Here is a 14252-nt window from a genome sequence, read left to right as displayed (position 1 = left end):
GAAAAAGAAATTCTGTCCATAGTCTTCTTGCAAGCTCTATATAGTCCACATCAGATATATTTAGACTACAACTACCCAAACTAATCACCTCCTCCCTCTTCAGTTTTGTCTCCTCTCAAACATATATCCAGGCTTTGTCAGGGAGGGGATGCATAAACAACAAACAAACACTACAACAACTTCCTCTTCTGGTAGCCTAGCAAACACAGGTTTAAATCATAAGAGTTCCCAACCATCCACCTTCAGTGTATACAAGAGGGGCAGAAATTTCAAGAAATGGAATATTATTAATGGAGGAGGGGTGGATTTCGTGTGTGACCACAAATTCTGTAGCATATAAAATACCCTCTATTATACCTCTTCCGAAGACCAGATGACGAGCACAAACATATCCAGTAACCTAGAATAGCCAAAAGAATCTTAAAAAAAAAACAAAATTGGAAGACTTACACTTCCCAATTTCAAAACTTACTACAAAAAACTACAGTAATCAAGACAGTATGGAACTGGCATGAGAAGACATATAGAACAGTGGAATAAAATAGAAATAAACACTCCAGAAATAAACCATCACATTTAAAGTCAACTGATTTTTGAAAAGGGTGTCAAGACAATTTAATGGAGAAAGAAGTATCTTTTCAACAAATGGTGCTGGGACAATTGGATCTCCACATTCAAAAGAATGAGGTTAGATCTCTACCTCCCATCTTACATAAAATCTCAATATGGATCAAAGACCAAAATGTAAGAGCTAAAAGTATAAAACTCTTAGAAGAAAAGAAGAAAACAGGTGTAAATCTTCATAACCTTGGATTATGCAATGGTCTCTTAGACATGACACCAAATGCACAAGTAACAAAAGAAAAACTAGTTAAATATAAAAATTGGGCCCAACCAAAATTTAATGGCACAGGACTTCCCTGGTGGTGCAATGGTTAAGAATCTGCCTGCCAATGCAGGGTACATGGGTTCGAGCCCTGGTCCGGGAAGATCCCACATGCCACGGAGCAACTAAGCCTGTGCGCCACAACTACTGAGCCTCTGCTCTAGAGCCCGCAAGCCACAACTACTGAGCCCGTGTGCCACAACTACTGAAGCCCGCGCACCTAGAGCCCATGCTCCGCAACAAGAAAAGCCACTGCAATGAGAAGCCCACACACTGCAACGAAGAGTAGCCCCTGCTCACTCCAACTAGAGAAAGCCCGTGTGCAGCAATGAAGACCCAACACAGCCAAAAATAAATAAATAATTTATTTAAAAACTTAAAAAAATAAAATTTAATGGCACAATCAAGAAAGTGAAAAGATGGCCCACAGAAAGGGAGAAAATATTTCCAAATCATGTATCTGATAAGGGACTGGTATGTATCCAGAATACATGTTTTTTCCTAAAAACAAACAACAAACATGATTCAACAATAAAAAGACAACCCAACCAAGAAATGGGAGAAAGATCTGAATAAACATTTCTCCAAAGACATACAAATGGACAACAAGCATATGAAAAGATGCTCAACTTCATTAGTCATTGGAGAAATGCAAATCAGAGTCACAATGAGGTAAAACTCCAGGGGCTTTGCTGGTGGTGCAGTGGTTAAGAATACACCTGCCAGTGCAGGAGACACGGGTTCAAGCCCTGGTCTGGGAAGAGCGCACATGCTGCAGAGCAGCTAAGCCCGCGAGCCACAACTACTGAGCCACAACTACTGAAGCCCACATGCCTAGAGCCCATGTTCTGCAACAAGAGAAGCCACCACGATGAGAAGCCTGCGCACTGCAACGAAGAGTAGCCCCCCGCTCGCCGCAACTAGAGAAATCCCACACACAGCAACAAAGACCCAAGGCAGCCAAAAATAAATAAATAAGTAAATTTATTTTAAAAAAAAAAACAACTGAAAACTCCATACCCACTAGCATGGATATTAAAAAAAAAAATGTTAGCAAGGATGTGGAAAAATTGGAACCTTCATACACTGCTGGGAATGTAAAATCATGCAGTTGCTACAGAAAACAGCCTGGTGGTTTCTCAGACAATAAAACAGTTATAATATGATCAAGGTTCCACTCCAAGGTATACACTCAAGGGAACTGAAAAGATATCGTCATAAAAAACTTGTACACAAATGTTCATAGTATCATTATTTACAATAGTCAAAATGTGGAAGTAGGGGCTTCCCTGGTGGCACAGTGGTTGAGAGTCTGCCTGCCGATGCAGGGGACACGGGTTCATGCCCCGGTCCAGGAGGATCCCACATGCCGCAGAGCGGCTGGGCCAGTGGGCCATGGCCGCTGGGTCTGTGCTCCGCAACAGGAGAGGCCCCAACAGCGAAAGGCCCGCGTACCGCAAAAAAAAAAAAAAAAAAAAAAGTGGAAATAATCCAAATGTCATCAACCAATGAACAAAATGTGGTATATCCACAAAACATATTATTCCAATTTAGTACTGATACATGATACAACATGTAGAAATCTTGAAAACAATATACTAAGTGAAAGAAGTGAGGCACAAAAGATCACATATTGTATGATTCCATTTATATGAAATGCCCAGACTAGGCAAATCCAGTGAGACAGAAAGTGATTACCAAAGGCTGCAGGGACAGAATGGGAAATGCCTGCTAATGGGTACAAGGTTTTGTTTGGGGGTGATGAAAATTTTTTAAAATAGATAACGGTGAAGGTTGCACAACTTTGTGAATGTATTAAAAAAACACTGAATTGTACAATTTAAAGAGTGAATTCTATATTATGTGAATTCTATTTCAATTTTTTTAATTTTAGGAATTTGAATTTGAAAAATACTTCGGAAATTTAATAAATTTCCTATTTTGATAAATACACTGTGGTTATGTAAGAGAATGCCTTTCTTGTTAGGAAAGATACACTAAAGAATTTAAGGGTAAAAGAGACAGGATGTATGCAGTCTACTTTCAAATGATTCAGAAAATAAATTACTTGTTTGTCGAGAGAGAGAGGAATGGGACAAAATGAACAAAATTGGTCTGTCTAGATAAAGGATATATGGGAGGAGATCTTTGTACTATTCTTGCAGCTTTCCAGTAAGTTTGAAATTATATCAAAATAAAATGTAGTAAAAAAAAGAGAGAATATATCCAATATAATTGGACTACTGCCCCTTTGGGGGTTTGCTCTTTGATAATGACAGTCTGTGTCACATATGTTACTGAATTTATCAACTGTACAATTTTTAAAAGGCCAAAATAGAAATGTAGAGATTTAGCAGAATAAGTAAACACGAGGAGAAAATCAATTAGAAGCTGATAAGTGCTGGAAGTACTTTCAAAGTGTACCACTCAAGGTATCAACTGACATGGCCAAACCTTTATTTTCTGACTCAGATTTCATAAAATGCCTATGTGAAAACTTTTAAATTCTACATCATTAAAGAAAATACTGCAGGTTCATTTATCTAGATTTAATACCAGATTGAGACAATTTTTCCGAAATGGAACTCATCCCATCTCTAGTGATAAAAAGCATAAAAAGTATTCTTCCTAGCATTTTATCAACATATGAAGCATCATGATCAATCACAAATTAGTCAATATGAGGACAAACAGGGAAAAAATAACGATATTACAGAAACATCTACTTAGGGACTTCCCTGGCGTTCAGTGGTTAAGACTTCACCTTCCAATGAAGGGGATGCAGGTTCGATCCCTGGTCAGGGAGCTAAGATCCCACGTGCCTTGTGGCCAAAAAACCAAAACATAAAACAGAAGCAATATGGTAACAAATCCAATAAAGACTTAAAAAAAGAAAAAATAAACATCTACTTAGAGCACAGTATTCCATGTGAACTGGGTTCAATGGCTTCAGGGAGGACATCAGTGAGTGCTCAGTCTCCTCCTGTCATAGAAGCTTTCAAATGTTTTGTCAGTCTCAAGCTTTTTGATTTGCTAATATCTACTGTGGTGAAACAATTATGTAAGATTTGTATTCAAACTTGTTCTCATAAAGCAATCTATAGATTCAATGCAATCCCTATCAAAATCCCATGGCATTTTTTACAGAAATACAAAGACCCATCCTAAAATTCACGTGGAATCTCAAGGAACCCTAGCTAGTCAAACAATCTTGAAAAAGAAGAACACAGTTGGAGGATTAATACTGCCTGACTTCAAAACTTACTACTAAAGCTACAGTAATAAAAACAGTGAGATATTAGCATAAAGTCAGACATATACACCAATGGAATAGAACAGAGAGCCCAGAAAAAACCTTCCCATATATGATCAATTCAATTCAACCAAGATACCAAGACCACTCAATGGAGAAATTACAGTCTTTTCAACAAGTGGTGCTGGAAAAACTGGATATCCACAAGCTACAGAATGAAGTTAGACGCTGACCTTACACCAAAAACAAAAGTTAACTCAAAATGGCTCAAAGACCTAAATGTAAGAGCTAAAAGGATAAAATTCTTAGAAGAAAACATTGGGAAAAAATCTTCATGACATAGGATTTGGCAACAATTTTATGGATATGAAACCAAAAGCACAGACAATAAAAGAAAAAAACAGATAAACTGAACTTCATCTAAACTAAAACCTTTTAAGCACAAAAGGACAACAGAGTAAAAAGGCAACCAATGGAATGTTAGAAAATGTGTGCAAATTATACATGTGATAGGGATTAACATCCAAAGAACTCCTACAATTAAACAATGAAAAAACAACCCAATTAAAAATGGGCAAAGGGGGAATTCCCTGGTGGTCCAGTGGTTAGGACTTGGCGCTTTCACTGCACGGGCCCAGGTTCAATCCCTGCCTGATCACGGAACTAAGATTCCACAAGCTGGGCAGTGTGGCCAAAAAAAAAAAAAAAAAAAAAAGAGCCAAAGGATTTGAATAGACATCTCTCCAAAGACGATACACAAATGGCCAATAAGCACATGAAAAAGATGTTCAACATCAAACCCACACCCATTAGGATGGCTATTCTCAAAAATAGAAAGCAAGTATTGGCTAGAATATGGAGAAATCAGAATCCTTGTGCTTTGCCAGTGGGAATGTAAAATGGTACAGCTGCTATGGAAAACAGTATGGTGGTTCCTCAAAAAATTAAAAATAGAATTAACAGATGTTCCAGCAATCCCACTTCTGGGTATATACCAGAAAAGAAGCAAAAGCAGGGACTTGAACAGGTATTTATACACCTATGTTCACAGCAGCATATTCACAACAGCCAAAAGGCAGAGGAGCAATCCAAGTGTCCATCAACAGATGAATGAATAAACAAAATATGGTATACACATACAATAGAACAGTATTCAGCTAAGTGTCAGACATGCTGCAAACATGGATGAACCTTGAAGGCATTATGCTAAGTAAAATAAGCCAGTCACAAAAAGTAGAAAAATTGTATGATTTCACTTATTTGAGATACCTAGAGTAGTCAAAATCATAGAGAAAGAAAGTAGAATTGTGGTTGCTAAGGGGCTGGAGAAGGGAGGACAGGGCATTACTGTCTAATGGGTACAAAGTTTCAGTTTTGGAAGATGAAAAAGTTCTGGAGATGGCTGGTGGTGATGGTTGCACAACAATGTGAATGTACTTAAAACCACTTTAAAATGGTTAAAATGGTAAATTCTGGACTTCCCCAGCGGTCCAGTGGTTAAGACTTCACACTTCCACTGCAGGGGGCGAGGGTTCAATCCTTTGTCGAGGAACTAAGATCCCACATGCCACACGGCATGGCCAAAACAAACAGGTAAATTTTATGTTATGTATATTTTAACACAATTTTTAAAAATGGTTAAAATGGTAAATTTTGTTATCCTTGTTTTACCACAATTTTAAAAAATTGTTCTCAACCTAACTGTCCTCATTACAAAGCATCAAAACTTGACAATTTAATAAACTGTTCTCCTGTTCAACTCTTTGGTTCTTGGGGCTAATCCCTGGGAGTGTACTTGCCTTTTTCTTTTCAAAATTGCAAACTAACGCAGTGAATCAAACCACTAGGATACGGTGGGATATCTACTTTAAAAAAACAAACAAACAAAAAAACTCTTTCTACTAATGAAAACAGCAACCATTAAGGGAAAAACTTTGTGAGAACAGAAGGCTGTAGAGCGGAGGAAGAGCAGAATGTGTTCTTTGACAAACTGTTGCTAAATTTCAGCTTATCAAATAAAAAAAAGCTTTATATACAACTTTACTTTCCTCCTGGTTTAGGTAAAGTTGACCAGAAAAAAGGTAAACCAGTCAATCATCATAAGGCAAATGATCTTTATTCATAGGAAACATACACTATAAGTAACTACCAATAGAATAGCACACAGATTTTAATTTTTACAAATTAAAACCAATGTTTCCCATAGTGGCAAAGTTGGTTATATGCCTTTCTATACTGGTACTTCTAATACTTCTTAATTCACTTAAAATGAATAATAATAAGACCTAAACTTTCCGAGTTTAAGTGCAATTACAAAATTACCTTAAAGTAGTGTTCCTCCAATACTCAATGGCACACCTTTGACTGCCTTTTTTTTTTAATAATTTTTTAAAATTTTATTTATTTTTATTTTTGGCTGCCTTGGGTCTTAGTTGCTGCGCGCGGGCTTTTCCCTAGTTGCCACGAGCGGGGGCTACTCTTCCTTGCGGTTCGTGGGCTTCTCATTGGGTGGCTTCTCTTGTTGCAGAGCACGGGCTCTAGGCGCGGGGGCTTCAGTAGTTGTTGCACTCGGGCTCCATAGTTGTAGCTCGCGGGCTCCAGAGTGCAGGCTCAGTAGTTGTGGCGCACGGGCTTAGTTGCTCTGCAGCATGTGGGATCTTCCCGGAACAGGGATTGAACCTGTATCCCCTGCACTGGCAGGCGGATTCTTAACCACTGCGCCACCAGGAAGTCCCTGACTGCCTTCTTAATATACTGATTGATCTACATGGCAGTCACCAATTTCATAATATAAAAGTTTTCCAACAAGGTCAACTACGGATTAAATGCTAGTTTGAGAAGGCATTTCCTAAGCAACTAATTAAGTTCATGCATCAGAAGAGAAACAGTCAGCAGGACAATGTAGCAGTTAAGATAACTATAATGGGAGTCACATAACCTATTTTCTACTATAAATTAGCTGTGTGATCCTGAGCAAGTCATTCAGATCAATGGTTCCCAGACTGTTGAGGCTTTACCCAGAGTCCTAACATGAACTTTCCAATTTGATATTTTGTCAAACACGATTATTTTAAAAATTAATTTCATAAGAGTAGGAAGGGCATTATCTCAAAGTAGAAACAAGTGAGAGGACTTCCCTGGTGGCGCAGTGGTTAAGAATCCGCCTGCCAATGCAGGGGACAGGGGTTCGAGCCCTGGTCCGGGAAGATCCCACATGCCGCGGAGCAACTAACCCTGTGGACCACAACTACTAAGCCTGCGCTCTAGAGCCCGTGAGCCACAGCTACCGAGCCCGCGAGTCACAACTATTGAAGCTCATGTGCCTAGAACCTGTGCTCTGCAACAAGAGAAGCCACTGCAATGAGAAGCCAACGCACCGCAACGAAGAGTTAACCCCGCTCACCACAACTAGAGAAAGCCCGTGCGCAGCAACAAAGACTCAACGCAGACGAAAATAAATAAATAAATAAAAAATTTAAAGTGTAAAGGGCAGGACACTTGGGAGCAGGAGTAAGGTCAAGACTTTTTACTGTATTTGCCTTTATATTAGTCTTATGAACTGTACAAATGTAAATCACCTATGAAAATGTACTAAATAACCAAAAGAAAACCTCTACATACTTCGAGTTTCACAAAAAGGTTTTCCTCTACCCATACCTAATCAACTGTTTCGACCCACCATCCATATAACCATACTCACCAACGAATCATTTTACGTAAAGTCTTAAGGCTTTATAGAATGAAACTTGTGCAAGGTTGATGCTCATGCAATATAAAGAATTGTTACAGGGGCTTCCCTGGTGGCACAGTGGTTGAGAGTCTGCCTGCCACTGCAGGGGACACAGGTTTGAGCCCTGGTCCGGGAAGATCCCACATGCTGCGGAGCAACTAAGCCCAGGCGCCACAACTACTGAGCCTGCATTCTAGAGCCCGTGAGCCACAACTACTGAGCCCATGTGCCACAACTACTGAAGCCTGCGTGCCTGGAGCCCAAGATCTGCAACGGGAGAGGCCACCTCAATGAAAGGCCTGTGTACCGCAGCAAAGAGTGGCTCGTGTTCACCACAACCAGAGAGAGCCCACTCGCTGCAGTGAAGACCCAACACAGTCAAAAATAAAATAAATTAAATAAATTTTTAAAAATTGTTACAGTAATAACATGTAATTTTTCCTTCAATCGACATTTTTATGTCTCCAAAATTTGCTCACTAGAATGCAAAGGTATATTTCCTATTTTATCACTATTGATGATAATTTATGAAGTAAAGCCTTTCTACCTTGAACAAAGTCCCCATAAAGGATTTTTAGAAATTCATTTTCATGGACAATAAATGAATTTTTCAAAAACAATACAGCATTTTAAGTTTCCTAAAATTATAAATTTACCATGGAAAATTTACAACATTAAACCAGTCCGGGGCTTCCCTGGTGGTGCAGTGGTTAAGAATACGCCTGCCAGGGCTTCCCTGGTGGCGCAGTGGTTGAGAGTCCGCCTGTCGATGCAGGGGACGCAGGTTCGTGCCCGGGTCCGGGAAGATCCCACATGCCGCAGAGCGGCTAGGCCCGTGAGCCATGGCCGCTGAACCTGCGCGTCCGGAGCCTGTGCTCCGCAACGGGAGAGGCCACAACAGTGAGAGGCCCACGTACAGCAAAAAAAAAAAAAAAAAAAAAAATACGCCTGCCAATGCAGGAGACACGGGTTCGAGCTCTGGTCCGGGAAGATCCCACATGCCACGGAGCAACTAAGCCCGCCTGCCGCAACTACTGAAGCCTGCGTGCCTACAGCCCGTGCTCCGCAACAAGAGAAGTCACCGCAATGAGAAGCCCACACACCGCAACGAAGAGTAGCCTCCGCTCAACATAACTAGAGAAAGCCCCCGCAGAAACGAAGACCCAATGCAGCCAAAAATAAATAAATAAAATAAAATAAAATAAATTAAAAAAAAATAGAACACCTGTCCGTACCCTCTTTCAATTTCTCTCTTGTTCAGGTTATGAGCATAAGCCCTGAGATGCTATTAAAAGCAGTGACTCACCTTGTTTACCTGAACTTTGAATACAGAGTATTCATGACAAAATTGCCATCCCAGATAAGAGTGGGCCTCTAGACCAGTGATTCTCAACCAGGGGTGATTTTGCCCCACAAGACATTTGGCTTTGTCTAAGGACAGTTTTAGCTGTCACAATTGGGTGGGTTTTACTGGCATCTAGTGAGTAAACGCCAAGGATGCTGCTAAAGCACAGGAGAGCCCCTCACAACAAAGTATTATCTGGCCCCAAATGTCGATACGTTGCTGTTGAGAAACATTGCTCTATCTAGATAGTAGGTCATAAGTAACCCTAAAGGAAATCATCCATCTGCTATTAGAGAAAATCAGAATGGACCCTCTGTATGGTGTGTGCTTTTGACTCTTTAACATAATCTTCAGGAAAAAAAAAAAAAACCCTACAAAGCTTTTGCTATAATTTGCTATAAAATGTTGTACACAATTTCCATGTGCTTTTAACTAATTGTAAATATAGCACCTGTCTCAAGATAGGATATCTATCTTTTAAGTGTGTATATGAACATGTATACGTATACATATAGGCCTATATAGGCCTGGAAATTTTTCTAAAAGAAAAATTTCAATACTGGTTATCTCTGAAGAGTGGGATTTGAAGGGTCAGTAGAGGTGAGAAGAACTTTTACTTTTCATCTTATATCTACTATCTACACTGTTGAACTTTTTTACCATAGGACTATATTACTTTTATAATTTTAAAAGGAAGATGTCACACACATAGACATACAGTATATGCACACATTCTTAAGACAAAAGATTAAAGATCATAAACCTCACCAAAATCCTTTCTTTAGGAATTTTATTTTCCTTTTACCTTACTTAAAAAAAAAAAGACTACAAATCTAAAGTTAACATTTAAAAAGAGATTTTTAAAGAATTTTCAACCTGACTTCTATTCTGAAAAATGGGTACATTTCAAAATAATCCAATGCAAGTTCTGACTCTTCTATTCAAGGCCCTGGACAGCTAAGGAACATGCTCAGCATGCCTGAAGAAATACAAAACAGGTATTCACCCCAATGTTTAAAACAACAAGAACCAAATATCCCAAATGGTGACATTCCCTAAGCTAGCACAATTCTAATATAAAAAATTTACAAAAAGATCCAAGCCCCTTCTTCAAACTAAAAGGTGTTTTGACTTAGCCAGCAAGGGAAAGTACCTTGTTTTTTCTCAGCTGTAGGCTCTGATAATGAATAGAAAAGAGGTCCTTAAAGTATCTACATTTCTGTATACCAAATGTACAGAATTTCAACTAACTCTAGAGCAAATGCACTGGGCCTCCACATTTCTTACTCATTTCTCACCTAGTCCTGCCCCATTCAGGGAACAAGACAAACTTCACTCTCAAACTACAAACCAACCCATCTCTCTGAATGTCTACATTCTAAATATTTGGTTCTAAAACATCTAGGTATGATGAAAATAAAGATGCTATTATTATTCATCAAACGCCAGTTGGGTGAGTGTTTTTTGAAGAATATCATGTATGGTCTTTTCACACTGGAAATTCAAAGTTAATAATATGGGAGAAGACACTCATCTTGTCAGAGAGAAAAGAAAATCCAAGAAATTTGCTTGGGAAAAAAAGGTCATTTCACTCACAAAGGTACAGACTATATCCTACCACACATAATATACAACAGACACTAGATATTCCAGGAATTTCTTCTCCATGTCATATGGATGCGCGAACAAGCCTCACATAAATGGTTATTTCAAAAGCTCATTTACCCAGATATAACACATGAGCCCATAGAGTTAGATTCATAACTTCGGAAGCTCACTAGCACTCTACCTCTGAAGAAATTTAAGAATACTACTGAAGTAAAAACAAATGTGTGATGTTTCATCTCATCAATGACAATTATGCAAAAATGGTCCAGAAAATCAAGGACATCATCCTTCTATCACATCCAGACCAAAGCAAACCTTTTCAGTCTCTCTTAGAAGTTTCAAAGAAAAATAGACTCTAATCTTTTAGAGCCTAAAGATATTCCCACTTTATTTCTTAGGTAAAAGGTAAATGTGTTCTAGGTTCATCTCTCATCAATTTTCATTCAACGTCTAAATGAAAGCGTTCCACAAGCCCAGGAGTGGAAGTGCTCCAGAGAGTCTCTCCCTAACTGCCTACTCAAATAAAATCCTGTCCCACCTTGGCTTAGAAGTTATTTCTCTTATAGTGAAATTCAAAGATACAGATATTCAAGGAACTATCTCCTTTACAACCCACACAGTTTTTTCCAAAGCAAAATATTGGGGTTAGAATACACTAAGGTTTTAAATCTAAAGGAATTCCTGTTCAGACCAAGAATGGCAAGACTGCGCACTAAATGTATTCTACAACCCACAAATGCAGTGTCTCCTTATTCCTCTCAAATACAAAAGCCAGGATAGTTGTACATATATAGAAATCCCTGTACTTTAAGACCAACACTGGAGGTTAAAATGTCATAGGGGGTGAACCAGGCACCTTAGAACCAAAATAGAATACTCTGAGCACTTAGAACAATAGTCATCACAAGACAGTACTATAACCAAGCCAAAGTCAAGGGAAAAAAGTGCAGATATAAAATATCTCCTTTTGCTCTAGAGCCCAAAAGTTGATGCCTACAATTCTAGGTTGCCTAGACCTAAAAAGGCCCAGTATAGGAGTTAAAAGAAACTAAGGACCTGATAACAAATTTTCCTCACTGCAAAAGGTGTCCATACAGGGCCTCATCTTCTCCAAGCCTAAAAATCTCCAGAGTTCAGCTATCCAGCTGTTGCGAAGCTCAAAGATGCACTAGAACTTTCTTTTCCTGTCTAACTTCACACAAAGTTCCAGGCGCAAGACTCACGTGATTTTTCAGCGCAAAAGCAGAGAGCTCCTTAGTACTCACCTGTTTCAAACTATAGAGGGGAATTAAGACCCCTCCTTAAACACACAAGTAAGGCATAAGGCAAATAATGTCCAACCCTGCAACTCTGACGAGAGACACAGTACAGTGGCAATGCTCTTTAGGCAAGCCAGCTCTGTCTCTCTGTCTCTGTCTCACTCTCCCTCTCTCACCCTGACCCTCTGTCTCGCTCTCTCAGTACCAAGGGCAGGGACTCTGGCAAGACCCCGCCCCCCCATCTCCAAAGCGGGGTGGGCGGGAGGTGCCCGAGGAGTCCCGGTTCCCGCGCGAAGCTCAGAGACCAAAGGATTCTCTATTGTGGGTCTATGGATGGTGACGGGAAGCGGTCCGGCTCGAGCCGCGGGCTGAAGAGTAAGCCGAGGGCGCACTAGGCCCGCACCGCTGCCACTGCCGCCATGGAGCCGATCGCTGTCAGAAAACGACTCCGCCTGAGCAGCGGGAGGGTGGCCCCTGCCCTGCGCCGGCCCAGAGTGAATTCGTGCCTCAAGCTGTGTGGGAGGCGGGGGTCCCCGAGCCGTACCTCGGACACCTCGTCCTCGTCGCTACCAGAGGCACCACCTCCACCCCCGGTCCTCAGGACGGCAGCCGCCAACTTGAAATCCAGCGCCGCGGCGTCCCCTCCGCCCGCACCGCTGCCGCCGCCACCGACTCCCGGAGCCGGCCCGGCCTCCCCAAAGAGTCTCACGGTGCGGATTCCCAGTCCGACCCCTCCCGGCGGAGGCGGCTCCGAGGCCCCGGCTGGGGCGGATCGCGGAGCCACTGAGTCCAGATCCTCCTCAAAGGAGGTGCCGCCGCCTCCGCCGTCGGTCAGCATGGTTCTCACGCGAAGCCAGAGACGATGCCGAGTCACTCGCGGCCGCGGCCACCGCCGCCGCCAATCCCGGGAAACGAGAGGACCAGCAGGAGGAAGAAGCGTCTCCTTCCCCCCCCGTCCCAGCAGCGCCACTAACTTCTCACTGCCTAACCTGCTGCCTCCCGCCCCCACACTCGCCACTGGCTGCAGCTCCCCAGCGGCTGCAGCTCATTGGCCAAGGCGAGCCGTCGCTCAGACTCTTCGTCACGCGCCGCTCCCTGGCTCGCAGCCCCCAAGCTGCGTTGACCCGCGCAGGCCTAGGCGGTTGCGAACACCCGCCTACTATTCCCCACGTGCCGACTTCCGGTCTTTTTCTATGTCTATTGGCCAGTCTCGCTGACTATCGCGTCACGACCTTAAAGTGGATTAGTTGGCCTTGTGGTCAGTCATAGTGACCCCTGACAATGGAAAACTTCATTGGCGACAGAAAGTGTCGGTCACTTTGTCACAGGACGTCGCGTGGTACAATTGGCCGGTAAGTGTACCATTCATCCCGCCCCCATCTGAGGTGACGGGAAAGGGTTGGGGAATTTCCACTCTTGATTAAAATGACGGCCGAGGTGACGACCTGCAAGAATTGGTGAGATTTGGAGTGAATTCACCCAGCGCTTAGTGAGGCTCTTACGTCAGTGGTGCAAGAGGCGCGGAGGTAACGCAGTCCCCACCTGTCGCTCTCTGCCAGGCGCGGAGAGTTGCTGCACGCGGATTGGAGGGAAGAAGCTGTCAGTCTCAGGTAGGCTCCACCTTCCTGCCCGTCCCTGGTTGGAGGAGCGGCGCGTCAGTCACTAGAGAGGTCACCGCCTCTGGGACAGGGGAGGCTGTATAACCTCTGCTTCTGGCTCTTTGGGCGGGAGTAGGGGGCTGGGAGAGACGGCGGAGCGGGGTCGTTACGGCTGAGTGCCTCCCGCCTTTCCGAGAGGAGCCTAGCCCCAGGAGCTGAGGGAACCAGAGAGCTGCTGAGGATGACCGCCCGGAGGCGATTCGGCCAGCCCGCGTGCCAGGACGTGGCTGGGCGCGGCAGTTCTACAACCTGCGGGCGGGGTCGCCCCTCGGGGCCGCGTTCTCTTGCCTGTGGAAGGCGGCGGGCCTGAGGGCTGGACAGCGCCATGCCTCAGTACCGGGAACTGTCCCACGAAGGAGGGTGGGAAGGCCGTGGACAGCGCGCGGAATCACACCGCGGGGCTGAATGCAGTGGTTAAGAGTGCGTGATCTGGAGCAATTTCGAGTTCTGGTGCCGCCACTTACTTACTGTGTGACCTCCGGGCGTTAGTTGTTTAGTCTCTGTGACTTTCAG

At 42.6% G+C, this 14252-nt stretch overlaps 1 protein-coding gene across 14 annotated transcripts in view; it reads right to left on the bottom strand.

Moving 5' to 3' along the window:
- The window catches only part of LOC309820214 (ankyrin repeat and KH domain-containing protein 1), a gene marked incomplete at its 3' end in the record, with an annotated part of 121485 nt that extends 108446 nt beyond the window's left edge, over positions 1–13039 (bottom strand). For all 14 annotated transcript variants that reach the window (XM_082650840.1, XM_082650846.1, XM_082650848.1 and 11 more), the window contains exon 1: positions 12626–13039. In XM_082650840.1, the coding sequence (XP_082506966.1) occupies positions 12626–12919 (294 nt within the window). In that variant the 5' untranslated portion in view covers positions 12920–13039. The remainder of the gene's footprint in view (positions 1–12625) is intronic.
- Between the last annotated feature and the right edge of the window lie 1213 nt (positions 13040–14252).

This window comes from Grampus griseus, assembly GCF_964374135.1.
Source record: "Grampus griseus genome assembly, chromosome: 3".
Lineage (NCBI taxonomy): Eukaryota > Metazoa > Chordata > Mammalia > Artiodactyla > Delphinidae > Grampus > Grampus griseus.
The sequence above is the reverse complement of the archived record's forward strand: the minus strand, read 5'-3'. Positions and strand labels throughout refer to the sequence as shown.